This window comes from Dasypus novemcinctus, chromosome 23, assembly GCF_030445035.2.
Source record: "Dasypus novemcinctus isolate mDasNov1 chromosome 23, mDasNov1.1.hap2, whole genome shotgun sequence".
In the NCBI taxonomy this organism is placed as follows: Eukaryota; Metazoa; Chordata; class Mammalia; order Cingulata; family Dasypodidae; genus Dasypus; species Dasypus novemcinctus.
The window spans coordinates 12,240,239-12,267,473 of record NC_080695.1 but is presented as its reverse complement, the minus strand read 5'-3'; the positions used below and the strand labels follow the sequence as shown (position 1 = coordinate 12,267,473).

General features: G+C 44.2%; 1 protein-coding gene across 1 annotated transcript; it reads left to right on the top strand.

The window, feature by feature from the left end:
- The first annotated feature begins 709 nt into the window (after positions 1–709).
- Positions 710–27,235, top strand: RAC1 (Rac family small GTPase 1). Its single transcript, XM_058285765.2, has 6 exons — positions 710–1,014; positions 11,955–12,026; positions 14,591–14,708; positions 24,273–24,335; positions 25,142–25,301; positions 25,548–27,235. The coding sequence occupies exons 1-6, from the start codon at positions 980–982 to the stop codon at positions 25,676–25,678; spliced, it is 579 nt and encodes a 192-aa protein (XP_058141748.1). The 5' UTR covers positions 710–979; the 3' UTR covers positions 25,679–27,235.

Sequence of the window (27,235 nt, the reverse complement as noted above, 5' to 3'; positions counted from 1 at the left end):
TGGGCAGGCTGCACTTTCTTTTGCGCTGGGCGGCTCTCCTTACAGGGGTGCACTCCACGCAGGGACACCCCTGCACCACACGGCAGGGCAAGGCACTCCTTGTACGCATCAGCACTGCGCATGGGCCAGCTCCACAAGGGTCAAGGAGGCCCCGGGTTTGAACCGCGGACCGCACAAGTGGTAGAGTACGCCCTAACCACTGGGAAAGTCTGCCGCCTACAAGGCTACTTTAGTTGGGTTTTCTCTCCAGAACTTGGTAAAAAGCACAGGACATAACAGGCACGCAATGCATTAAAACTAATAGAAAATGCATACTCAAGAAAAAAAATTCAAATGTTTGGCTGCATGAACATTGCTTCTATCTGAAATAGCGTGGTGTACGCATTTTTCTCCTTCATAGTTTTAGACTACGAATTTTCTAGAAGAACCTGTCATGTTACCCATCACATAAAAAGGATAATAAAAAGTGGGGTTGTCAGTGTCTTTCAGAGGGCCTGTGTCAGAAAAGGACCTCGAATCCAGGATCCTGGAATCCAGAGCTTCTTTCCAAGCCTGAAACCCGGGGACACGGACAGATTGGCGGCTCAAAGATGGCGGCCAGCCCCGCCCCGCCCCGCCCGCGGCGGCAGCCGAGCGCTCCCGAGCGTTCCCGAGCCCTTCCCGAGCGCCTCCGAGGCCCAGAGGAAGCCCCGGGAGCGGCGCGGGCGGCCGCGGCCCCGCCCGGGAGCCTGGGAGCGCCGGCGCCGGCGCGGGGGAGGGGAGGCCGGATGTGAGTGGAGCGGCCATTTCCTGTTTCTCTGCAGTTTTCCTTCAGCCTTGGGTGGTGGCCGCCGCTCGGCTTCGGCTGCTAGAGCGCTGAGGGGTAGGCGGCGTGGACAGCGGCCCCGGCACCTCGCGCCCAGAGCCCCCCGCGCCCCGCGCCCGCCGCGCCTCGCCTCAGCGCCCGGTCGCCGCCGCCGCGGCCCAGCGAGCGGCCCAGATGCAGGCCATCAAGTGTGTGGTGGTGGGAGACGGGTGAGTGCGCCGGGCCGGGCCGCGCGGGGGGCGGCGGGGGCGGGCCGGGCCGGGCGGGCGCCGCGGGCTCGCGGGGGGCCGCGCCCGGGCTCCTCCGGGGGGCCGCGGCGCCCCTACCGTCCGCTGGGCCGGCCGGGCGGCGCGTGCCTGGTTCCGGCTTTTTCTCTTTCCCTTCTTTCTTTCTTCCTTTTTTTTTTTTTTTTTTAAGTGCGGGGAGGGAATTGGGCGCTGGCCGGAGGGAAAAGTGAACTCCACCCTCCCGCTTTCTTCCCGAGCCCGCGTCCCGCCGGGGCCGGCGTCGCCGCCTGCCTCTGCCCGCCCTCCCCGTGTTCGCACGTCGATTAGCTGGCGTGTGGAATTTGCCTTTTATTTATTTTCTTTAAGCTCACTCCTTTGGTTTTCCCATTACCCTCCCGTGCCCGGTCGCGGTGGGCCACGGTGCGCGGTCCTCTTGCTGGATGAATGGTTCTCGGGGCTGCTTGGGTGACACTAAAGTTACTGCCGACGGGCTGGGGACGCTTCTTTGACTCGTCCTTCGCCACTCCTAGGGCTTTTCAATCATTTGCGCCTTCTGGGGGGAAGCTTTTTAAGATTCGAGCTGCGAAGGACCTGGGTGTGATTAAGGCTCTTCGTTGGAGGGGGTCGGAGAAAAGGGTGGGGTGGGGGCCTCCTCCTCGCGGGAGGCGGGGGCGGGAGCGGAGCGGGCGCCCTGCGCTGGGCTGCCCCGTGCGGCTCGAGGCGTTTCTTTTCATTACTGTCTGCTGGTTACGGGCCCTCGAGGAAAACAAGACTTGGCTTATGCCGGGTTTTTTTTTTGTTTTTTGTTTTTTCCCTCCCATAGAGACAAAAATCTCAGTGTCATCCGAGCTGAGTTGTGCGTCTCTGCCTTGCTTGTGTAGTTTTAGCGTTAATAAGGAAGCTCGAAGAATTACGGGTAATTTCGTCAAACTCAGTACATTTTCAAGTGTGTAAGGTCGAGGGAATGGTTCTGGCATCGCTGTTCTTTCTGGTTAGTGTTTTCCTTACTTGTCATTAGCATTGACTTGGCTTTTATACCTTTAAACTGAAGTTGTGATTTCCCAGCTTTTTAAGATAACTGTAAGTTAGACATTTGAAGTTGTTCCTCTAACTAATTCAGATGCAAGAACAATTAGGCACCTGGATTTTTTTTTTTCAAAGATACCCTTCTGACTAATTTGTCAGACTCACAAATGTGAAGGTTTGTGAACCCTTTGTGGTTCTGTGTATATAACTAAAAATTTCAGGTTTTAGGAATATATATATTTTAACCTTTTAGAAGAAAGCTTTACTTTCCATCATTTTGGGGGAAAAGTTCCTTTAATTGGTTTAACAGTGTAGTCACTAAATTTGTTTAAATGAAGTTTTGATTCTTTTGTATAATGAATCAACTAAACAGATGTCACTTTGACAAAGGATCTTTTTTCCCTTTTTATTATAAGGGTCATTTTTTGTGATGTGAATTATTTTAAAAGTTAAAAAGGTGGAATCATAATGCTTAGAATATGAAATAATGCACACTAGATTTTTTTAAAGAATCAATAAATTGCTGCTAATTCAATATTCAACCATAGTATAACTTATTGTAAAGTTTCAAAAACTAAAACATAAGCACTAGCAGATATATTTAATTTATATAATACTAACAGGCTGTGGGCTTCTGTGGTTTGTATTGGCTTATGTATCTAGTCAACTACATTTTGAATTCCTCCTGCCTTGAGATCTGAATCCTCCCTTCAGATCTCTACTTCACCACTTTCTTACGGGCAGCCTTGAGCAGGTCACCCATCTCCTAAGAGAGGGGCCCTCAAGGGGAAGTCGTGAAGATTAAATAAGATGCTGGGTATGAAGGGACTCATAGGCGCAGGAGCCCCGTGGTGCCTGCTTAGGGAATGCGAGCCACCATTCTTACTGCGCCTTCACTGCCAGGCACTGCTAGGCTCTGTGAGGGAGGCTTAGGCATAAAACACAGCCCCTGACCTTGAGTTTTCAATCATTTTTTAAAATACTTTGATATTCTTGATGTGACTAGGGCCAGCACTATTAGAAGTAAAATGTATCTTTATGGGAAAAAGACACAAACACAACTAAGCTATATTACTTTAAGTAAGGGATGATAGTAGCAGCCATTATTTCATAATTTTCCATACCAAAAATATTTTGTCAACTTCTAAGGAAACAAAAGATATAGGTAGGATTTTTTTTTTTATTAAAAAATTTTTAGTATGGTTCCATATCTTATTAGGCTGAAGAAGTCACTTACTATGGACAAATTAAGTAGTAAAGAGAAACTGAGGTTTTACAAACTGCACGTTTTCTTATTTAAAAAAGTAATCTTAGGGATTGTGGTTAAAAGCTGTGTTACAACCATATTATAACTAGGATCTGTCAACCTGTAATGCGTTATTTCCTTTATAGCAATCTAATTAGCATTGGGTATAAAATATGAGATAAATTTTAATATTTTTTTGTTAAGATAGTCATTCCTAAATACAATGTCTTATCACCTTTATTTCAGGGATCTCTGTCCCAAGATTTCCCCTCAACTTTGCTTAGGTGAGATAGCATCTCACATTCAGATATATATAAAAACAACCATTTCTACTAGTATTGTTTTGGCTTTGGTTGACTAGGAGGATGGGAATGAATGAATGGAAGTTTCCTTCATTTCACTCATACAAAATGGTGTCTTGCTGGGCCTGGTCTACCTAGCCCGGTGTCTACCTTAGACATTGCTGTCCAGGAATTTTATTAGTTGAGCATGATAAATGCCTTCCATGATGTCATCCTTATAGGAATGTGCAACTCTACTTCCCTTGAACAGTGATAGCATGATCCATGAGTTTGTTTAAGCTCTTCATGAATTGTCCTTGAGGCAAGGAGTTCATATTTATTCTTAATTTGTTGTAAGGGTATTTGAATTCCACACTGGTATCCAAATATAAGTTTAGTATCTGGCTTTGATCTAAGTTGATAAAATTATATATAGTGCTTTTTAAAAAAATTTCAAATGAAAAACCCAATAAAATTTGAGATTGGGATAAGTGGAGGAATATCAAGAATCCATTTTAGAAACTTTAAATCCACCTTTTTGTAATGTTATGTATTTTGCATTTGTCATCTGCTCTCTCAGTACTTCCTACTTTTTTCTTTCAACTCATATTATCGAGTGGTTCTATCTTATAATTATAGTCTTTCTAGAAAGGTGGCTTTTTATCAGGAATCCTGCTACCCTAGGCAGTTAGTTACCACAAGTCATCAGAGGGAGTATTTTTCCTCCAGTGTCTTAATATAAAAATTTCAAACATATAGAAAGGTTGAAAGAATTATAGTGAAACCCATATACCCACCACCTAGATTCTGAAGTCAACATTTTGCTCTATTTGCATTATGACATACCTTCCCATTATCAGAGGGAATATTTTATGAAGGCTCTACTAGTAGAGTTGATTTTGAAGGAGAATGGGGCTAGTGTGCAGTTAGGTATAAAATCTTTTTTTTTTTTTTTTAGTTTTTTATTTTTTCCCCCCTGTCTGCTCTCTGTGTCCATTCACTGTGTGTTCTTCATCCACTTGCATTCTTGTCAGGGGCACCGGGAATCTGTGTCTCTTTTTGTTGGGTCATCTTCCTGCGTCAGCTCTCTGTGTATGCGGTGCCACTCGTGGGCAGGTTGCGCTTTTTTTGTGCAGGGCAGCTCTCCTTGCAGGGGCGCACTCCTTGTGTGTGGGGCTCCCCTACACGGGGGACACTCCTGTGTGGCACAGCACAGCACTCCTTGCGTGCAGCAGCACTGCGCATGGCCAGCTCACCACACGGGTCAGGAGGCCTTGTGTTTGAACCCTGGGCCTCCCGTGTGGTAGGCGGATGCTGTATCAGTTGAGCCAAATCCTCTTCCCAGGTATAAATTCTTATTTTTGAGCAAGATACTTTGAATAAGTTGTTAGTTGGCTGACTCATATCAACTACCCCAGGGGTTCGACTTGATAGTTTAGAAAGTAAAGCCAGCTTCAGATTTGAAATCCATTATAGGTAGCATTGTCAGCCTAGAGTGTTCAAGAAACTTTATGCAGAAGCTTAGTGTATGAAGCCCCTGTAACAGAACATCAGAATTTCAGGTTGTGTTTTGTGTGGCTTTTTTTTTTGGTAGTTCTAAACTACTTTATCAATTCATATATTTTCTGAATGTATATGCATAGTTATGCATTTATTGGGGGCCTGCTCTGTACAGAATCCAAATTCACATTTCCACTACATTCTGTCAGTTTGTCCTTAAGATCTAGGTACTTCCAGTAGCAATACAAGCTCCATATTTTGGTTTGCAATTGTTACTAGAGTAGTTTTCCTGTCCTATTAGGATAAATTTATACATATGTATTTATATATATATGTATAAATGACAGCAAGAAAGTTCTTGAGCTTCCTAGTTCCTTTTTAATAAAATTTCTCTCCCCTTCCCCCCCCACCCCTTCCCTCCCAGTTGTGTGCTCTATGTCCATTCGCTGTGCATTCTTCTGTGTCCACTTGTATTCTTGTCAGCAGCACTGGGAATCTCTCTCTCTTTGTTGCGTCATCTTGCTGTGTCACCTCTCCGTGTGTGAGGTGACACTCCTGGGCAGGCTGCGCTTTTTTTCATTCTGGGCACCCCTTAATGCACTCCTTGCTCATGGGGCTCCCCTATGTGGGGGATACCCTTGTGTGGCATGGCACTCCTTGTGCGCATCAGCACTGCACATGGACGAGCTCATCACACGGGTCAGGAGGCCCTGGGTTTGAACCCTGGACCTCCCATGTGGTAGGCGGATGTTCTATCCGTTGAGCCAAATCCACTTCCCCCTAGTTCCTTTCATTATTATTTCTCAATGTGAGAAAAATGCCAATGTTTCCAGATTTGTTGATCATACATGCTTTTTAGTTTTGGTTTATAGAGTTTGGGAAGTAACATTGAAGCTTGCAAAACAATAAAATTGTGAGTATAAAGTTTCCTTACAAGTTCCACTTAATGGGGGAAAAAGGACATAATAGGAATATAAATTATTGGCTTTAATTTTAGTTATTTCTACAAGATAGGGTGGGACTACAAAAGGGTAAAAAAACAAAATGTAATGAGCTAGAGGGAAATCCTGTATAGAATTGGCATGAACTTCCTTCCAGTAGGCTCTTGTTTGTTTTCTAGAGTTAAGGCATCTTTCAGAGATTAAAGAGGTTGAGCTGAGCAGTTAAATAAATAAATTGGAAATGCCAAAGCAAATAGTAACTCCCAAAAATTCTGTAGCAGCATCAGTTAAGGCTGTGACCAAATACGGCTTCCATTCTTCATGTGGTGAAAGGCCGTGTTTTGGTGATGTTGACTTTGGCTTCTAGAGTTTATTTGTGCAGTGTGTTCACAAAGGAGTGAATAAATACATTAATGGGGAGGTGAATAACCATTTTCTTATCCATTTAAAAACATAAGTAACATTTAATCAAAGGTAGGATATGTGCTTATTTGAAAAGTCAGGATCTACAGTTTAATCATTTTCTTATAGAATATAGATGTTTAACAAATTTAGTTCACTGTTAAAAGATTTGTAGCAAATAATGACTGGTAATAAAATTTCAGTCAATATCAGATTATGCCAGTTTCTTGAATTCTTTCACAGTTAAGCCTTTTAAAAGATGCTTCAGCTGAAGAAAGGAGATTTTAGAGCATCCAGGACACATTTGTTCATTTTCTATAATGGCTTTATTCCTTATGTACTTAAAAGAGACTCAGGGCAGAATCTTAAAGAAAGTGTTTTCCCGTGCTGCTGACGACAACAGAAGTGGACAAAGAAACAAGACGCAGCAAATAGACACCAAGAACAGACAACCAGGGGAGGGGGGGAAATTAAATAAATAAATAAATCTTTTAAAAAAAAAAAAAAGTGTTAAGGCATTTTATCATTAACAGTCAAAACCTTTATTTATATGGCTTATCCTTCTTTAAAAAAAGATTCGTTTATTTCTCCCTCACCCCCCTCGTTGTCTGCTCTCTGTGTCCATTCGCTGTGCATTCATCTGTGTCTGCTTATCTTCTCTTCAAGCAGCACCAGGAACCAATCCTGGGACCTTCCAGAGTGGAAGAGAGGTACTCAATCTCTTGTGTCACTTCAGCTTCCTGATCTGCTGTGTCTCTTATTGTCTCTCTGTTGCGTCATCATGCTGCACCAGCTCTCCGCTTGGGCCAGCACTCATGCGCGGGCCAGCACTCATGCGCGGGCCAGCACTCTGCTCAGGCCAGCTCATTGCACAGGCCAGCTCTCCACTCGGGCCAGCTCTCCACTCAGGCCATTTTGCCTTCACCAGGAGGCCCCAGGAACAGAACCCTGGACCCTCCTGTATTGTAGAAGGAAGCCCAGTCGCTTGAGCCACGTCTGCTTACCCATAGTGGCTTATACTTGACATTTAATGGCTTTTTAAAAAAAATCTGGAAACTAAATCAAAAAAGTTTTCACATTGCAAGACTTTTTTTTTTTTTGGCTGTAGTTTGTGATCCATTAAAGATGTGGTAAAATAAAGACGCAACCAGGCAGGTGGGTGGTGAGAGGGGCTAAATGGTACTTCCACTGCAGGGTGGAGCCCACTCATGCTGTGATGACTTAGATTTGGGGTGGTGGAGCCAAAGCAGGGAGGAAAGTGAGCCTGACCTGGTGGATGGGCCCGGCCACTGCCTGGTGACAGAAGGGATGCAGGCAGGGTGTGGTAGATGGTCTTTGGAAGGGAATGGGCTGGTTGGGCCAGAGGGGCAGGGAGTTGCTATTGAATGCCTTCTCTGTGCTCCACATTATGAGAATGGAGATCCACCTTAACCCAACAGGGAGCAGTAAACAGTGTTTTTTTTTGTTTGTTTTTTAATATTTCTCTCTCCCCCGCCCCCCCCCCCCAGTTGTCTGTTCTTTTTGTCCGCTTCTTTTGTCAGCAGCATGGGAAGCTGTGTTTCTTTTTGTTGCGTCATCTTGCTGCATCAATTCTCCGTGTGTGCGGCGCCATTCCTGGGCAGGCTGCACTTTCTTTCGTGCTGGGCGGCTCTCCTTATGGGGCACACTCCTTGGTGGGGCTCCCCTACGCGGAGGGCACCCCTGCGTGGCACGGCACTCCTTGCGCGCATCAGCACTGCACGTGGGCCAGCTCCACACGGGTCAAGGGGGCCTGGGGTTTGAACCGCAGACCTCCCATGTGGAAATGGACGCCCTAACCACTGGGTCAAGTCCGCTTCCCAGTAACAGTGCTTTTATGTAACATTTGTCATTTTGGAAAAGGGTTCACTTGGGATGATCTTAGACTCCACTCTCTCCCTCACCTACCATATCCAGTCCGTGGCCAAGCCAAGCTAGTTAGTTGTGCCTCAGGTCCTAGTAGTTCTTGAAATGGCCTACTTTTCTGCACTGCCGGACCCTCTCCTTGGTCCAGACAACCGTGGTAGTTCCTGGAATACAGCTGCAGCTTCCTTGTTTTCCTGCCTCCAGTCCCAGCTCTTTCAGTCCTCTCTCCATTCTGCAGTCAGAAGCTTCTAAAAAGGCAAACCTAGTGGTTGCATGTCAACACAAAAGCTTCCCAAGCAGGATCAGGTCCCATGTCCTTAACAAGAAGAGATGACCTCCTCTTCAAATTTTCCTTCGCTACTTCCCCCTTTTTCCTTTATTCTTTACTTATACCGGGCTTTAGTTCTGGTCTCCCCATAAGCTGGTGCTTTCCCTACAGTGTACGTCCCTCTTCTGTCCCTATTCCTTATCAGTTTCAGCAGACATTATGGCCTCCTCTGATGGTCCCCAAGACTAGGTTAGATCCTTTTGCTGCACGTTTCCTTTAAAAAGATTTATCATGCTTTTAAGTTTTAAACGTAGTAGCTATATTCTTTTTTAAATTTAATAACTGAATAAACTTTATGAGTTCTCATTTGTTGCGATATCTTTGTCACCTAGTGTATTAGTCCGCCAAAGGGGTGCTGATGCAAAATACCAGAATTTGGTTGGTTTTTATGAAGGGGGGTCTTTATGGGAAGCAGATGTGGCTCAAGCAAGTGATTGGGCTCCCATCTGCCATGGAGGAGGTCCAGGATTTGATTCCCAGGGCCTCCTGGTGAAGGCAAGCTGGCCTGTGCAGGAGTGCTGTTATGTGGCAAGCTGGCGCAGCAAGATGACGCAACAGAGAGAGACACAGAGACACAGCGGACCAGGGAGCTGGGGTGGTGCTAGAGATTGAGTGCCTCTCTCCTACTCTGGAAGGTCCCAGGATCAGTTCCCGGTGCCACCTAAAGAGAAGACAGACAGACACAGAAGAACACACAGCCAATGGATACAGAAAGCAGACGAGCACAAAAATAACGGGGTGGTGGTGGGAATAAATAAAAATAAATAAATCTTTTTAAAAATATTTGGGGTAGAAGCTTACAGTTACCAGGTCATAAAGCACAAGGTATCTCCTTTACCAAAGTTTATTGCCACATGTTGGAGCCAGATGGCTGCCAAGTCTGCCAGAGTTCAGGCTGTCTGGGTTCTTCCTCTCTTCCTGGGGCTTGCCTCTCTCTAGGCTCAGCTGCTCTGTTATCTCCACAAGGCGAGCTGTAGACTGTTAGGTGAACGGCTTATTTTTCTTCCTGGGGTCTTCTCTCTCCTCATGACCAAGCTCCTCTGTGTGCTTGCTTCCTGGGACTCCAGCTCAAGACTCCAAACTCCCTTCTCTGCTATGCAATTTCACTCAACATTTTACTGATGTGGCCCAATTAAATCCTTAATCATTATTTAATCAAGTAAAAGTAAAACCTCTGAACCAATACACTCTAATATGCCCAGAGGAAAAGACCAGTTTACGAACATAATCCAGTATTTCTTTTTGGGATTCATCAATTATTATTTATGTTACTTCAAACTGCTACACCTAGTATACTTGCTGGAATAGTACACAGTTTGTTAGTATAAATCGAAATTGAATTAATGCTCACTATAGTTGTGTAATGGAGTTGGTAGTTTTGTGTCCATTTTACAAGTGAGAAAACCGAGGCATAAGGAAGTTGCAACTTGCCAAAAATTAGGCCAGTTAGTGATAGAGTTGGCCCTGGCTACTCAAATCCAAGATTTTGACTCCAAATCTCAGGCTTCTGGTCATACTGGTTTATCCCAGCATTTTAAACTTTAAACAAAACTTACCTCCAATGAGTCATTTCTGTTTCGAAAGCCTTTAGGAGTTGGTAGTTCCCTCCTAACTGATGATGTCATGTTTGGCCCTGTGAGGTCTTTGGGGTGGGGAGTTCCAACTTTCATTAAGCCCTTAATAATGTTACGAATGAAATAAATATTGGCAAGACTGGTTGGGCCTGTAATCTGCTCTTGTTGAGAGGTTCTTGCCTTAAGCTAGGAGGAGTGTGAAGGAGAATAGAATAGCACTTCTCCATGGCAAATCCTAATTTATAGCAGTTGAAATTGAACAAGATCCTGTAAATCACAACTGCAGCATATGGCCATGACTTTGGAAAACTGGCAGAGGACAGCATGCTGCATTTGGTGAACCCTTAGGATGCCAGGGATTTGGCTCTCAGAAGCCCCTGCAGCAGCCCTATGAATGCTGTAGAAGCTGGGGCCCTTTTCTTTATTCATGGTTCATTTAGGGAATATTCTCGTGAAAAACTTTATGTGTTTGGGAGATTTGCAGCCACCACTCAGACTTCTGCCTGGGGGCACACTGGTAGTGTTAGTCTGTACCCCTTACTGCTCCATCCAGGCCAAGGTCCTGTCTCTGGAGTATTTCTACACGTTTCTCCTTTGCTGTCTCCAGTTTGCAGCTGTTTGGGAGGTTCACTTCATCACCCCGAGCCATTAATGAATATGTCTGGAGGACATTGTGTGGCCCTTGCCTTAAAAGCCTGTGATGGTGTGTGAGGAGTGGGCCGGGAGAAATGACAGGAATACAGATGAACTCATGTGAGCACAGTTGTGTGCTGGTTTATTGACTAAGCTCTCTGTTAACAGGACTGCTTTCCAGAGGGAAGGCTTTAGGAGGGCAGTGGGGTTTTGAGCTCTGCCACTTAAGAGGTGGCAAAATAAGTTACTCACAAAGTGTACTTGCAGGGGGGAAACCATGTTTGCATGTCAGTAATTCATCACAAAATAATTTTAAAGATTTATTTATTTTGTATTTATTTTTCTCCCTCCTCCCGTTGTCTGCTCTCTGGGTCCATTCGCTGTGTGTTCTTCTGTGTCTGCTTCTATTCTTGTCAGCAGCACCAGGAATCTGTGTCTCTTTTTGTTGCATCATCTTGCTGCGTCAGCTCTCCATGTGTGCAGTGCCCTTCCTGGGCAGGCTGGACTTTCACGCTGGGCAGCTTTCCTTATGGGGTGCATTCCTTGCACGTGGGGCTCCCCTATGCAGGGGACACCCCTGCGTGGCATGGCACTCCTTGCGCGCATCAGCACTGTGCGTGGGCCAGCTCCACACGGGTCAAGGAGGTCCTGGGTTTGAACCGCGGACCTCCCATGTGGTAGGTGGACACTCTATCCATTGAGCCAAGTCCTCTTCCCACAAAATAATTTGAAGATAGAGTTTAAGATTCTTGGGTGAAAGACATTTCTACAGATTTTTACAGGAGACTTTAAAGATTTTAACGTACCATTCCTCTTGAATAGGACTTCTGCTTAATTAACAACAACTTCTTGACTGTTAGAGCTGGTGCTGTGCACCTGAGCAGAATGCAGAAGTTCTTGATCCTACCTTTATGAGAAATTCGGGTTGTTTGGCTTAAAATTTCAGGATAAAAATATGTGTATTGTGTTAAATAAAAGATTATAGGAAGTGATTATTTTCTTCAATCTAAATACTCATTTTTTTTTCCTAGAAATTATTTTAACAGAATCATGGTAAAAGTTCAGTATTCATGTTGACTAAGTTTATACTTTTTTCTCTCTCTTTAGGGCTGTAGGTAAAACTTGCCTACTGATCAGTTATACAACCAATGCATTTCCCGGAGAATATATTCCCACTGTGTAAGTATTTTCAGTTAAGTTTTGAATTAACTTGTCTGTGATATGTTTCTTGGATTCCTTTGCATATTTTGCTATTAAGCCATTCTTAATACTTGCATGTACCAGATATGGTTAATTTTCCTTTCATTCACTGAAATCTAATTATAAAGTATCTTTTTTATGTTTAATCTAGTGTTAAGTTTCCTCATTGTGATGGAACACACACAGCTTTCCTAACTGATATGTAGTCACTCAGGGAAAAGAAGGTTAACAAACTAATTCTGAAGTGTAGAGACTGGTTAATGTAAGAGTTTCAGATAAACTTGGATCTCTGGACTCTGTGTGAAGGATCAAGGAACCGGAACGTGAGATATTCCTTAGTGTTTTAATTGGCCTTTTCTGTCCAAGTCATCAGTTGGTTACCGGTCACTGCTGAGTTACAGGCTTTGGAACTGAACCCAGGGTGGAGGGGTGGGAGGATGCACTTGCCTAATGGCTTTTGTGGGCAGCAGAATTGGGCAGAGATGGAAAAATGCTTTTCTGATTATGGGGTTACTGGGGAGCCTTGTTATGCCTATCTTGGGCCACTGTGAGCTCTGGCCTCATGGTTGGTCCTCCTGGGGGAGGCGGGGTGCTCAGTGGCTAGTCCCACCTGTGTCCACTGCCTCAAGCACAGATGTGCTCTCTAAAGGCTCTGCACACGATTTTTAACGTAAGTGGGAGTAGGTTGTCCCTAGTGTCGCCATATGTTGAGAGAACTAAATTGTTAATAACTGTCAGTGATTTTGCAGTATGGTAGCTGATTTAACCACTGGTCGTTTAAGTGGTTTCCTTTTTAAAATGTTATTGTGGTAACATGCATTTATAAAACATAAAATTTGCCATTTCACCCTTTTTTTTAGGAGGTACTGGGGATTGAACGCAGGACCGCATACATGGAAAGCAGGTCTTGAGCCACTGAGCTATTTATTATCTGCTCCCCAGTGAGAGTTGTGTTTTTTTTTTTTTCTTTTTTTTTTTTTTTAAGAAGGTACTGGGGTTTGAACCAGGACATACATGGGAAGCAGGCACTAAACCACTTGAGCTACATCTGCTCCCCAGTTTTAACTATTTTTATGTGTACAGTTCAGTTGCACCAATCACATTCGCAGTGTTGTGCTACCATAACCACCTTCCATTATAAAATGTTTTAATCCCCCCAAACAGAAACACTGCCCCCATTAACTCAAAACTCCCCATCTTTTTTGGGGGGAGGGGCATTCCAAACTGGGCTGAAGGTCAGGGGATGTGTTTCTGTCCACATCTACTAGTATGTTTGTAGGGGAGATGATTTGAAGTGAGATCATGCCAAATCAAAAGGGTATGTGTGTTTTAAATTTTGATAGATGGTGTTAAATTAAACTTGCTTTCCAAAAGGAAATGTTTCCTATCCATTTGTAGCCTTCTGTGAATTACCTGTTGAAATCTAAGAAATATTAATCCCTTCTGTGTGTCATTAGACTTTGAACTTTGTTATGGTGTCTTCTGCCATACAGAAGTTTAAAGTTTTATGTAAATGTTTATTCTCACCTTGTTGGTCTGAGTTTTTATGCCTCACTTAGGAAGGCCATTACAGTGATCTGAAACTATTCTGTCTTTTTCTCTAGGATTTTGTGTGGGTAAAGTTTTTATTTTTCATTCATTTAGAACTTACTTTTGGTATAATATGAGGCAGGCACCTGATTCTTTTACCTAGATTGGGGAAAAAATTGTGACAGTACCATTTACTGAATAATCTGTCCTTTTCTCACTGAAGAATTACCAACGTGCATCCAGCCTTTTCTTTTTTTCTTGTTTGTTTGAGGTTACTGGGGCTGGGGGTTGAGCCTCATATGCAGGAAGCTGGCACTCAGCGACTGAACCATATTGCTCCCCTGATTTGGTTTTTTCGTTTGTTTGCTTATTGTTTGTGTTTTGTTTTATTTTTGGGAGGCACGGGAGACCAAACCTGGGACCTCCCATGTGGGAAGCAGGCACTCAACTGCTTGACCCACATCCGCTCCCCAGGCCACTGTTTAAAAATTAGATAAAACACATAATATGAAAAACTTAACAAGTAGGGTTTGAAAGAGGGACTAATTTTATCTTTTGTTTCTTTCTGGGAAGTAAAAATCTTAAGGTTCTGTTTATTAAAAGCAGAGGCTTCTGGGTGGAGCTCAGTGGTTTGAGTGCCTGTTTTCCACATATGCAGTCCTGGGTTCAGTCTCCGGTACCTCCTTAAAAAAACATCAACACTAAACTAAAAGCAGAGTCTTTTTTTCCTCACACTAAATTATTTCAAATAAATTCAGCAGCTTCTTTGTTTCTCTGGCATTTTTCTTTCTCAAGTTTGCATCCTCTGTGCTGCAGTCCGTTACCCACTTCAAGCCCGTAAGGGTTCTTGTCATGTCTGCAGGGATATGTGCTGCCCTGTAGCCTTCAGGCCCACTCCCTACCTTCTCCCCAGCACACTTCCTCCGGGACATCAGCTGGGAACTGACCTATGTCCCTTGCCTGTGCATTATGCTCCAAGGCCAAACGCTAACTGTTTTTATCTCATTCTACAGCTTTGACAACTATTCTGCCAATGTTATGGTAGATGGAAAACCAGTGAATCTAGGCTTATGGGATACAGCTGGACAAGAAGACTATGACCGATTACGCCCCCTATCCTATCCGCAAACAGTAAGGATTTCCGCTGGTTTTTAATGTGTCCTTTAGAACACACAATTTTCAATGCTTAATTAACTGCATAACACCTATGGATTGCTTATATTGCCACATCGTTTGGGTATATCAAGTAAAAGCATATAAAGTTAATTTAGCTCAGCAATAAATATCCCTTAGATGCAGACCAGCATTTTGTTTTGTTATGAAAGCATTATGGATTGTGGAGTAGAGGTACTATGCATTTTACATACTTCCTTTCATTTGAGTTTTAGGACTGCCATATGAAATACATTCTATTCTGTTTTTTTGCAAGCTAGTTTTCAACAGCAGTTTCAAGATTTGTTTGCTGTGACAGTTCATACAATAGAATCAAATTAAGCAATTAAGAATAAGATTTCTTTAAATCAAGTTAGTAACTAATCTTTTTTTTTTTTTCTGTAAAATTTTTGTTTGCTATGACTTTAAAACCTAAATCGTTCCAGTGTAGATTGTGGTTTCAGGTTTTTTTTATGCTTTTATTTTTTTATTTTATTTTATTTATTTTTTGAAGATATATGGATCACAAAAAATGTTAACGTTAAAAAAATAAGAGGTTTCCATGTGCTTTCAGTTTTTGTAAAATGTGTCCAGTCAGAAAAACTTTTTGATTTGTTTCCTGTATATCAGTTGCAGACAAAGAAGTGATTTAATTAAAAACTAATAGCTGGTGGACATTGGGTGATGACGGTTGTGGCTAGAGGCAATGTTTGTTTAAACACACAAATGATTTTTGTTGTATATGTGTTATATAGTTGTCCTTGTTATATATTTGTCCTTCATTTTAAAGTGTATTTTATTTTATTTGTTTATTTTTTAAGATTTTTTTTCTTTCCCCCCGCCCCAGTTGTCTGCTCTCTCTGTCCATTTGCTGTGTGTTCTTCCGTGACTGCTTCTATCCTTATCAGCGGCACCGGGAATCTGCGTTTCCTTTTGTTGCGTCATATTGTTGTGTCAGCTCTCCGTGTGTGCGGCACCATTCTTGGGCAGGTTGCACTTTGTTTCGCGCTGGGTGGCTCTCCTTATGGGGCGCACTCCTTGCGTGCATCAGCACTGCGCATGGGCCAGCTCCACACGGGTCAAGAGGCCCGGGGTTTGAACCACTGACCTCCCATGTAGTAGGCGGATGCCCTATCCATTGGGCCAAGTCTGCTTCTCTAAAGTGTATTTTAAAACAACTTTGATGACTGAGTGACTGAGTGGTTGAAGCAAAACTGAAATACACCTGCGAGGTAGTCAGGCATATTAATTGGGTTCAGCTCCCAGTTCTCCCACTTCCTTGCTGTGTGACCTTGGGCAGGTTTCTCTATCTCTCCAGTCTTTAGTTTAAACATAACCCCTCCTAGGATTAAAGAGTTAATACATGTAGAGCAGTTCCTGGCACCTAGCAGACACTCCACTGTTAGCTGCTGTTGGCATTCCTCTTTGTTCTTACTTGTATCTACATCTGGAGGGCTCCACTGGTAAGAGCTGCCACTCCTTGAGTGGAAAAGTTGCTGTGAATTCTCTCAGCCAGGCTGAGCTGGCCAGTCAGTCAGGGTCAGGGAGACATCCTGGAGAGGGGCAGACTTTGGTGGATTTCAGCATTGCATTGTCTTTGAAGGTAGTCTGGTTGAGAATAACTAATTAGTTCCAGACTGCCAAAATCTTGTTTTGTTGTTTTAAAAGAATTTCCTATTTAGTAATGATAGTTTTGGGTTTTTTAAAATAAACTTTTTTTTTTTAAGATTTATTTTATTTATCCCGCCCCCCCACCAGTTGCCTGCTCACTGTGTCCACTTGCTGTGTTCTTCTGTGTCCACGTGTACCCTCAGTGGCACTGGGAAACTGCATCTCTTTTTTTGTTGCGTCATCTGTCTGCGTCAGCTCTCCATATGTGTGGTGCCACTCCTGGCCGGGCTGCGTTTTTTCACGCGGGGCAGCTCTTCTTGCAGGGCGCACTCCCATGCAGGAGCACCCCTGAGTGGCACAGCATTCCTTGTGTGCCGAAGCTAGGTGCGTGGGCCTGCTCACCACATGGATCAGGAGGCCCTGGGTATCAAACCCTGGACCCTCCTATGGTAGGCAGACACTTTATCAGTTGAGCCACGTCCGCTTCCCAGTAATGATAGTTTTTTAAACTTTTTTATTTATTTAAAAAATTTTTTTAGGAGGTACTGGGGATTGAACCCAGGACCTCATGCATGGGAAATGGGTGCTCAAACACTGAGCTACATCTGCTCCCCTAAACTTTGTATTATTGTTACTGTTTTTAAAAAAAATTTATTTCTCCCCACCCCACCCCTCATTGTCTGCTCTGTCTGTCCATTCGCTGTGCGTCCCCTAAACTTTTGAATACAGATTTGTCTATGTAACAGTCACTGTCTCTTATGTTAGTCTCATGCTGCTGGAGGTATTGTCAAACAGTTTGTTTCTTTGAGCTGTAGATTTTTGCTAGTTATCCTTTAGCTGAATTTTAGTGGCAGTGAAGGACAAAAATAAAACCTGTCGTATGGAAAATTTGAATTGGCTATGTCTCAGTTTATCTCAGGCTAGAGACGGAACTGATTAAGTATTAAAAATCATGGAATGGTTCAAATTCTTTAATGTCCTTAGGACACTATTCTGTACCCAGTGGTGCTTATACTCAGATTTGAAATACATTTGAAAATGGGTTAATGGGCAAGGGTCCTTGCTGATACCGTCTTCTTGACCCTGGTCAGACTGCAGCCTTGGAGAGGGCCCCGTGTGGCCCCTTTTGTTCCTCTGGGGTGTGTGTGTGGCTGCTCCAGGGCCTTCTGTAGAAGTACTCATTTATTTTTAGCCCAGAGCTGCTGGGGGTAGGTTTCTAGCAGAACACACTAAAGTTCTTCCCCTTTCCTTTTGAGAATATTGTTTTTTATGCAACTCTCCCTGCCTCCTTGATAAAGCTTCCCTTGGGCTCTAAGATGACTCTTGACCTGGGAAGGAGCCTGGATGGTTCCAGCTGCTGGGTCTGCTTGTCGAAACTCCCCATTGTGACAGTGACTTCTGCTCTTCCTGGAGTTGAAAAAGCTTGGGCAGCATTGTGTGTTCTTTTCTTCTACTGAGAAAGAAAAAAAAAGACTTTGAAAATATTCCAAAATCCCACTCCCCTTACTTGCGGAATCACAGACCAAAACTGGACTTCAGGGTTTTGTCGCAAACGCTTCATATGAGCCCCAAGGAATGTTACTTCAAGAACCAATAAGAGGATTTCTTTGTACAGTGATGTCTCTGGGATCTTGCTTTAGCAGTGTTGCTGGACCTGAGGACGTTAATCTAATAGGCCCTTACTATAGCAACTGACAGGAATGCACTAAAGAGATTTTTAAAGTTGTAGTTAGGGTGTGGGGCCTTGAGGAAAGAGCACCTCCACTTTGTCTTCTGGTGGAACTTGAAGTAAGTTGCAGATTTGTCTCAAGTTGAGCAGGAGAAGGTGAATACAGTCCACAGGGTACTGCTGAAAGGGCGTGGTGTCCCTTCTGAGAAATGAGAACCACCCTCCTGTGACTCAAGTTGTGCAGGATAGGGTGCGGCCTTTCTCTGCCAGGGCGTCACTCAGTAAGTCAAAGGTGAGGTGGTGGGGTCCCACTCCGTGTGCTCACAACCTCATGCTAAGTAACAGTGTAGACCTCCCTCAGCTGACTAAAGCTGTGGAGCAGGACAGTGCTTCGTGGGGGAGGACCTGGAACTCCTTACGGCTCATCCCTGTAAGGTGGTGAAGTGTTTTCCTATAAAATACTGGAAGAGCGAAGAGGGAGTAGGATGTTGTTCCTGCCTCAGTGCTCACAGAAGAATTGTGTCAACCAGTAACTGTGATGTACCATGTACAGCATGGGGGTAGGGGGCGCTTAGGGAGCAAAGGGGAGAACACCCACGTTAGCAGTTAGACACCCCCTTGGACTCTGGAGATTAGGAAATCATCTTGAGAACAAGTCAGGGGCAGGAGTCCTGAAAGCTCTTGCTCCTTTGAGCCTCACTTTCCTTCCGAGAGGAGCGGGCTCTGGAAGTTCCAGGCTGGCACCTTGATCTCTCGCTGGCAAAAGGAGACGCTGTAAACTTTGTACTAAATGGACCACGGAACCGGCTTGCGGGCTGTTTAGTCTGCCGCTCGTTGGTCTAGGACACTGTACTCTGACCCACTCCTGAAGGGCCGACTCGATTTCTTATCGGAGGCGTCTGATTGGATTTCCTGTGGCCATCTGACTTTGGTGTTCTTCTCTGCTGGGTGTGATCCTTGTCCAGCGTCTTATCTTGGGTGGGGTTGTTTGGATTTGCCATGGGCCAGGATTTAGTGGTGTGCGTGGGCGCCAAGACGGAGCAAGGCCCAGGGCCTGCGTGTGCTCGAGAGACCCAGACTCCCCAGCCGAGGCGCTGCAACCTGGGGCCTCTGTCGGGCCAGCCGGGACCCCAGTGTGCAGAGCCAACACTTAGATTTTCTGTTGGACTTGGCAGTTTTGTTTTTCAAAAGGTTCCGATCTCTCTCGGGGTCAGCTGTGACCCTTGTTGCTCTCCTTTAGCCAGAGCTCACTAGGAGCACACCTGCAGTTAAACGAAGTGTGCTTGCTCCTCTCTGCTGCCAGGGAGACTCCCACGGAGGCGAGCTGTGGGGCGAGATCTGGGTTTGTGTTGAGTGATACGTGGGAGAGCCCAAGGCCTGAATGCCACCAGGAAGCAGGAGGAACTCGCTGATTGGCTATCGGAATACATATTGTCTAGAGCAGGGGTTCTTAACCTTTTTTGTTCCATGGTCCACTTTGCCAGTCAGGCGAAAACCATAGACCCCTTTTCAGAATGTAGTGGCAGATAGTTTTTTGCCACTCACCGTTGGCATGTCTTTAAGTTAAATTTTAGGAGTATTCAAAATTATGTTTTACGACTTTCCCATAATTTCAATACCTGATAACCCAACACAGTTCACCGTCTGTTCAAACGGTCATTTTTGGCAAAATCTAGAAATTTGAGTTTTCTCACGGCATCCTAAAACCATCTCCACCATCCTTATCAACCTTTTTGCAGGCAGTTATTCACTGCACTTAGAACATGATACATCAAAATAAAAATCATACTGAGTCCACACTATACTGTGTATTATTTAATAAATATACATGCACCAACACGTCCCCACAAGAATAATGGTTTGTTTGTTTTTAAATTTTCAATTCAAGCTCATGGACCCCTTGAAATCTTTGGTCTGTGGGCCCCTGGTTAAGAACCCCTGATCTAGAGGATGGAGAAACAAAGCGAGGCTAAAGCTCTGATTGGTGAAGAAGTCGGCAGTCACTCGCTCATTGGCTAGGAGTGGGGGATGTTTGGTATTTTTGTAGTTTCTTCAGTGACCTTAGATTTGTCTATGCTTAGATGAGATTATGAAATGGTCAGTGATTGATTGATAGACTGATTGATTCGTCATGGTCACAGAGTGACCTTGGCTGATGTCAGTTTTCTGGGAGAGTGTTCTATTCAAAAAGGAGTGCACCATGGCCTCCATGTGAGAGCCAGGCAGCTCCAAGCACCACCCGGGCCAGCTGGAGTCCCAGGCTACTTCCATGGCTTTTTCATAAGCTCGTGCTTAGCAGCTCCACCTTGACGACGTTTGTACAGCTGGGGAGACCTTTTAGTTCTGCTTTCTCTTTTTTCTCTGCCATTGTATATATCCTGGTCCTTTTTCCTGTGCATAGAGTACCTGTATTGAAAAAAAATTCAAAGCCTGAAAGTGAAAAACAAGTAGAAAGCATTTGGAGGAGAATAAATGAAATAAAGAGAAATGATAATGTGGAGTTTTGAGCCCAGCTGTCCAGATGTCAGCCCCATCTCCTTCTCCTAAAGCACAGCCTCTGGTGGTTCTTTTTTTCTTTTTTTTTAAGATTTATTTCAATTCATTTCTCTCCTCTCACCACCCCCCCCCCAGTTGTCTGCTCTTTGTCCATTTGCTGTGTGTTCTTCTGTGTCCACCCACACGCTTGGTGGCACCAAGAATCTGTGTCTCCCCTTGGCCGCGTTTTTCTTGCCACGTCAGCTCCCTGCATGTGCCACGCCGCTCCTGGGCAGGTGGTGCCTTTCTCGTGGGGGGGCAGCTCATTGCGGGGCGCACTCCTTGAGTGGGGGACACCCCTGCATGGCACAGCATTCCCTGTGCGCAGCAGCGCTGTGCGTGGGCCAGCTCACCACACAGGCCAGAGGCCCTGGGTTTGAACCCTGGACCTCCCATGTGGTAGGCAGATGCTCTGTCAGTTGAGTCACGCCTGCCTCCCTCTGATGGTTTTTGACTCTTCCCTTTGTGCCCTGTACCATAGACAAGCAGAGCAGGCAGCCAGAAGAACTGCTCCTTTGCTGTGATTTTGGCCAGTGAGGCACACCTGGTCTGTGATATGGCAGCAAATAGAGGTTGCAGAACTAGCCACGTGCAAAAAGGCACTGAGGGGGTCTGGTGTAGCCAGAAATGCTCTGAAGAATATAGGGGAAGTAGCATTCAAGTTCAGAGGAAATGGGCAGGACAGCGGGGCTCCAGCCCACACAGGACCCTGCAAGGCGAGGAGCACAGCCACACCCTAGGTGGTGCTTTCTGAGGCTCCCAAGTGCTCCAAGGACAGAATAGTGAGTCCCCGCCGAGGGCTACCGGCGTGAACTCCATGTGTGAGACGTCAGGAAAGCAAAGGTCATAATGAATCAGTGCCAGAAAATAAGTATCAGAAGCACTAGAATTGTTCTTTTAAAGCTATTTTTAGCTGGGGGAAGAACAAGGAACAAGGAAGGCACAGGCCCCTGCTTGGACAGATGGCAGGGTGTTTAACACATGACGCAAAGTGGAGCGGCTGGGCTCCTTGTGCGCTGCTTCTCCAGCAAAGAAGGTGTCGTAAAAATTGCAAAGGGTAGGACAAACATGGTTAGAGGATATTTCGAAGCTGAATTTTCTATGGCTGATCCCAGAGGAGTCACCGTATCTCAATTAAGATTTGGCATCATTTCAAGGCCTTGGGGGAGGGCAAATCTTCAGAAAGAGCCCATACATTAAATCAGAATAGTTAGGGAAACTTTAATATTCTCTTTGAATTGTGAACCAGAGAACCTAGGGAGAGATGAAATTCAATTTAAACAGTTATTTCGTCCTTTCTCTTCAGAGTCCCAGTGTTGGGCATTCCTATGTGGCAGCAGTAAAAGAACAAGTCTGTTGACTTTTATTGGAAAAAAGGAATGAATTGAAAGTATTGAGTGATAAACACTGGAAATGTCGTCTCTTCTGAAAGTTGTAGCTAAGGGCGGCCTCATCCAGACCCACGTGGGACAGGCGGCTTGTGGTCCTAGCGGCAGCGTCCCTGTTCATTTTAGTAATCCAGGCCCATCGGGTTCAGAACCTGGTGGGCCGTAGGAATAAGGTTTCTGCATGGGAGAGTCTCATTGTTCAGACAGTATTGAAATTGTAAACTCTCAGAGCCCGACAGTGTCCTTCGAGCTGCCGTTGTTTATTGGGCATTTGTCATAGGTAGGTGCTTCTCCTGTTTGCTGCAGCTTCAGCTCTGCTGCTAGCCTCTCCTCAGCGCCAGGAGCAGCACACAAACCTGTGTTGATGCTAAGGGGAGGGATGTTACCTTTGCATTTCTTTCCTAAGCATAAGCCATGTGCTTTGAGTACTTTAAGTTGGAAAGAAACATTCTTTATGTGCTGCCACAGGCAGAAGTGGCATCTGGCCTGCAGCACTGGCCTGATTTGTCTGTCTTCACCACTGTTTAACTGAACAGGGCCAGACAATCCCCTCGGCCAGGTTAGATGAAGTGTTTCTGTGACATTAGGTCTCATGGATGCTTTAGATCATTATCTGCTTTTTGATTCCATGGGAGGGTGGAGACAACATTCTGCTGAAGAATAACAGGTTTTATTTATTTTTATTTTCTTCAGTTTTTACTAACTCAAACAGTTCTCATGCATTACCAGGTTGGAGATACGTATGGTAAGGATATAACCACCAGGGGGAAAGACAAGCCGATTGCCATATGTAAAACTTTCAGTCGACTTCAGTTTCAAGCTTTTTCTCTTCTCTCATTTCACTTAGTTTTCCTAGTATATCTTATTGAGCCTCCAGTTCCCCGAGTGTTTTATATTTAATTCACTCAAAATTGGGTATTTTGCTTGATGAAATATGCTTTAATTAGAGCCTATTAGTTCTCCTAATTCAAACTACCTCCTAGTTTGAATTAAAGCAGCTGGTGAACTGCTTTCTTCCCTCCTCCAAAGGGAGGACATCTTTCCTGGCTGGCTGGAGACGCCGGTGTGGAGGCTCCCCCTTGACAGCTCCCCAGAGCTGAGTGCTTGAGCCAGAGCAGGATTCACCCGCTGCCGCCTGGTCTCCTGGCTCCCGCTTCTGTGTCCTGGTTCTGGGGCGTGGGCCGGTCTGGGCTGGCTGTGCAGGGCTGGTGTGCTCGCCCAGCAGTGCTTGGAAATGGTCTGCAGACACCTCCGATGCCGAGATGCTGCGGTGATTCCTGGACAAGCTTGTGCATGTGCCAGCATCTTAAAAATGTCATTTATAACAAACTCTTGTGTGGGGTGTTTCTTTCCCTTTCAGGTACAAGATATCAGTTGGATGCTTGAAGGGGTTAGCTTGGGGATTGCATGCATTTCACCAAGTAGCACATTCCTTTTTCCAGGAAAATGTTTTATAAATCTAGCATTTTAGATGTTCCTGGGCATTTTTAAATTTGATAATTTGATTTGGTACACAATACAGAATTTGAAGAAAACCCAAACATTTTACTTTTAGCCAGAAATGCTCTTCAAGTAGTTATCCTGCACCTACTTTGCTTTGACTCTCCTTTAGGTACCTAAAGCGAGGTACCAAGTGGGGGACTTGGGCGCTGCTGAGAAGCTACAATAGGATGAGGCTGGCTGGCACCCAGGAAGGCACTTACCCTTCATCACACGGCAAAGTGTTCACTTAGCAAATATTTGAGTCTCCACTTTATGCCAGGGATTTTGATGAATAGTTCCTAAAGAAGTAGTTGTAACTGGAGCCCAACTAATCTATAAAGGTTTGATGTACTTAACATGCAGATGGAGCTTAATAAAAAGAAAAACATTCATAGCTAATGCCGCTACTTACTCTGCTTTTGAGAAACTGAGAGAACAGACTTCACTGACATACTGGAGTATAGTACCTTCATCTTGATTTTGTCTCTGCTTATAGTAGTAATTAGGTTCCCAGTTGGGGATGGGGTCCAGAGAGGTGATGAGCTTTGTGGGGAAGGGCGGCCTCCCAGGGGCATGATTTGATGCTGCCTCAGCCTCACGAGCTTCTGACGCTGCTCCTCCACTGTTTTTTTTTCTGAATATTTAAATATGGGCATAGTAGTACTGCAACAAAGATTAGAATTTTTCCCTCTACTTTTTGACTAGTAACTGGTTGCTTGTGGTGCTGGTTCTGGTTTGGGAGCCACCCAGCACAGCTGGAGGGGCACGGCCAGGGTCCTTCCTGCAGCCTTAGAAGGCAGAGCCCCCTTGTCAACTTCAGTCCATCTCTGAGCTTGACCCTGTGTTTCCTTTCTATAGGATGTCTTCTTAATTTGTTTCTCCCTCGTGAGTCCTGCTTCATTTGAAAATGTCCGTGCAAAGGTAAGTGGGAGTTTTATTTTTTTATATGTGATAAAAATGTGTCTTTAAAATACATAATGCCACTCTCAGGAAGAAATATTAAAAAAATAAAATGCCATTTACTTCTAGGAATTTTCAGTTATTTAAATTGGGTTTGGTAATTTTACTATTTAGGCAGATAATCTGTTTTAGAAGTATCTGACTTTAGTATGTAGCTTGCTGAAGTTTCAGAGGTAATTCAGAAGTGATGTTTCTCATTGTTAAATTAATGAAGCACCCTGGAGTTGGTCTAATAAAAAATGATGACCATTACTTTTTAAAAAATTTTTATTTTTGTTTTTTATTCTTTCTTTTGACCATTACTTTTTTTTTTTTTTTTTTTTGCTGTCTTTTCCAGATTTCTTAGAATTAGGAGAGAGAGACCATTTAGTTTTGGTGATCAGGGAAATTTTCAGTGGGGGTAAAGGTGGCAGCGGGGAGGCCTCAGTCCAGGTCATTTGTTTTTTTCTCATCCCTGAATATCTGGTGAATTTTCAGGGATGACCTGAAAAACTGGACTCATTTCACCTCAGACTAAGTGATTTCCTTTTGAGGATTTCCTTCTTTCCCCTTCCTTCCTCTCTTCCTTAGTGAAGCAAGCCTGTCCTGTAGCGCCACTAAGCTCAGGAGCCCTCTTGCTCACCCTGGACCATCCTCTTGGCCCCTGAAGGTCTGAAATGAGGTGTGAGCGAGTGAGGCTGGGGAGCAGAACCTGCCGATCTGGCCTGGTGGGCAGGATTTATAAGGAAGGAGCACGCCATAACCTCTGTTGTCTTCTTCACATCCAGTGGTATCCTGAGGTGCGACACCATTGTCCCAACACTCCCATCATCCTTGTGGGAACTAAACTTGATCTTAGGGATGACAAAGACACGATCGAGAAACTGAAGGAGAAGAAGCTGACCCCCATCACCTACCCCCAGGGGTTAGCCATGGCGAAGGAGATTGGTATGAAATCCTCCCCCTTCACCCTTCACATCTGCTCTGCACACATTGTTGCAGAGGCTGACATGATGTTCAGTCTAGGAAAGTAGAACGTTTTTCTTCTACTCCGGGTCTGGCTCACTGTGAGGGGACCAGCTAAGCAAGGCCCTTCTGGGTGTGAGTGTAGCATTTGAGATGGGGACAGGGGAGGAGTGGGCACTGCTCAGCTCAGAGGCGGGCTCGTTGAGCAGGACTTGCTGTTTCCCACAGGTGCTGTGAAATACCTGGAATGCTCAGCGCTCACACAGCGGGGCCTCAAGACAGTGTTCGATGAAGCTATCAGAGCAGTTCTCTGCCCACCCCCTGTCAAGAAGAGGAAGAGAAAATGTCTGCTGCTGTAAATGTCAGAGCCCCTCGTTCCTTACTCTGTCCCACTTGGAACCTTTGTACGCTTTGCTCAGAAACAGTGGAGCCTTCGCACTCGATGCCAAGTTTTTGTTACAGATTAGTTTTTCCATAAAACCCTTTTGAACCAATCAGTAATTTCCAGGTTTTGTTTGTCTAAAGTGTAAGAGTACAAACTTTCACATTCTATTAAAATTTAGCCCTAAATGACAAGCCTTCTTAAAGCCTTATTTTTCAAAAGCCCCTATTCTTGCTAAGATTAAGAGTTGCCAAAATACCCTTTGAACTAAGTTGCATTGTTGTGCTACCGAACACTAAGCACTAAACTGTTTTAAAGACCTTTGTCTTCAAGAAGACTGTAGCTTTTGATGCTAGGAAATGTAGACACTTTCTAACTAGTTTTCAGGTATGGAAAACCTGAAAGCACAGCCTCCTTAATGAAATGTTGCCATTTAATGCATTCAATAATTTATCAGTCCATGTTCATTACATAACATTGTACTGTATAATATAATGGAACGAGTATAACAACTCAACTCTTTGGATCAATCTTATTGATTTTGTAATGAATTTCCTTTTTTTCTTTTTTTCTTTTTTTTAAAGTTAATTAGCTCTTGCTGAGATTTTGAACAGAAACCTGATTCCTGTGTTCCCTCTAATGAAGTGTTCTGCTCTTAGTGGATTGGGGGGTGTACTGGGCTGGGGTGTGTGCAGCACTTGATGTGATCAAAGGATGAAGACAGTATTTTGACAATATGAAGTGGAGATTAATTTAATTTACACTACATTGTACACAATAATTAAACTGAATAAAAGTGTCACGGGTACAATTTTTAAAAGGTTAATTTCTGTCAAATGCAATAGATTATGAAGAAAGCTCGGTATTATCAGTGTTTTTCTTAAGCTTTTCCTTTCTCTTGCACCTGCAATCCCTCCCAAAACTGGGCATTTAATTCCCACGGTTTGCTAACTTGAATTTAGTAAGTGCTTTTCTTATACAACCCTTTCTTAACGAGCAATATGTCTCCTTGTATTATAAAATCTTTCTGATAATCCATTAGAATTTTGTTTTGCAGATTAGTAAAAGTGCATTCCTGTTTTCACATTACTTTATTCGAAGCTGATATGTGCTTTCCTTTGTAACTAGGTGTAAAAATCATGTGTTGCAGCTTTACAGTTTATAAAATATTTTAGATATTCTTAAGCTCTGACCCTTCTTAACATCACTGTCTTGCCAGCTGACCTACACTGTACCTTGACTAATACTGACCCTACCCTTTACCTAAACCCCTTCACGGACACATGCTTCCCCTGTCGCTTTTCTTAAGAATGTTCCTTGGGGTCTGTGAGGTTCTGTAAGCTCAGCACTAGTGCTGACAATACTCTGTACATCTTCCACACTGGCAGGAATACAATGTTGGACCCTTAAACCACTAGAACAAAAAATTTTAAATTGACAGTTGCAGAATTGTGAAGTGTTTTTACATTGATCTTTTGCTAATGCAATTAGCAGTATGTTTTGCATGTATGACTTAATAAATCCTTGAATCATA

Coding starts and splice junctions, on each gene's coding strand:
- RAC1 (XM_058285765.2), top strand. CDS start 980: ATGCAGGCCATCAAGTGTGTGGTGGTGGGAGACGG. Junction 12,027..14,590: donor GGAGAATATATTCCCACTGT/GTAAGTATTTTC, acceptor CTCATTCTACAG/CTTTGACAACTATTCTGCCA. Junction 14,709..24,272: donor CCCTATCCTATCCGCAAACA/GTAAGGATTTCC, acceptor TCCTTTCTATAG/GATGTCTTCTTAATTTGTTT.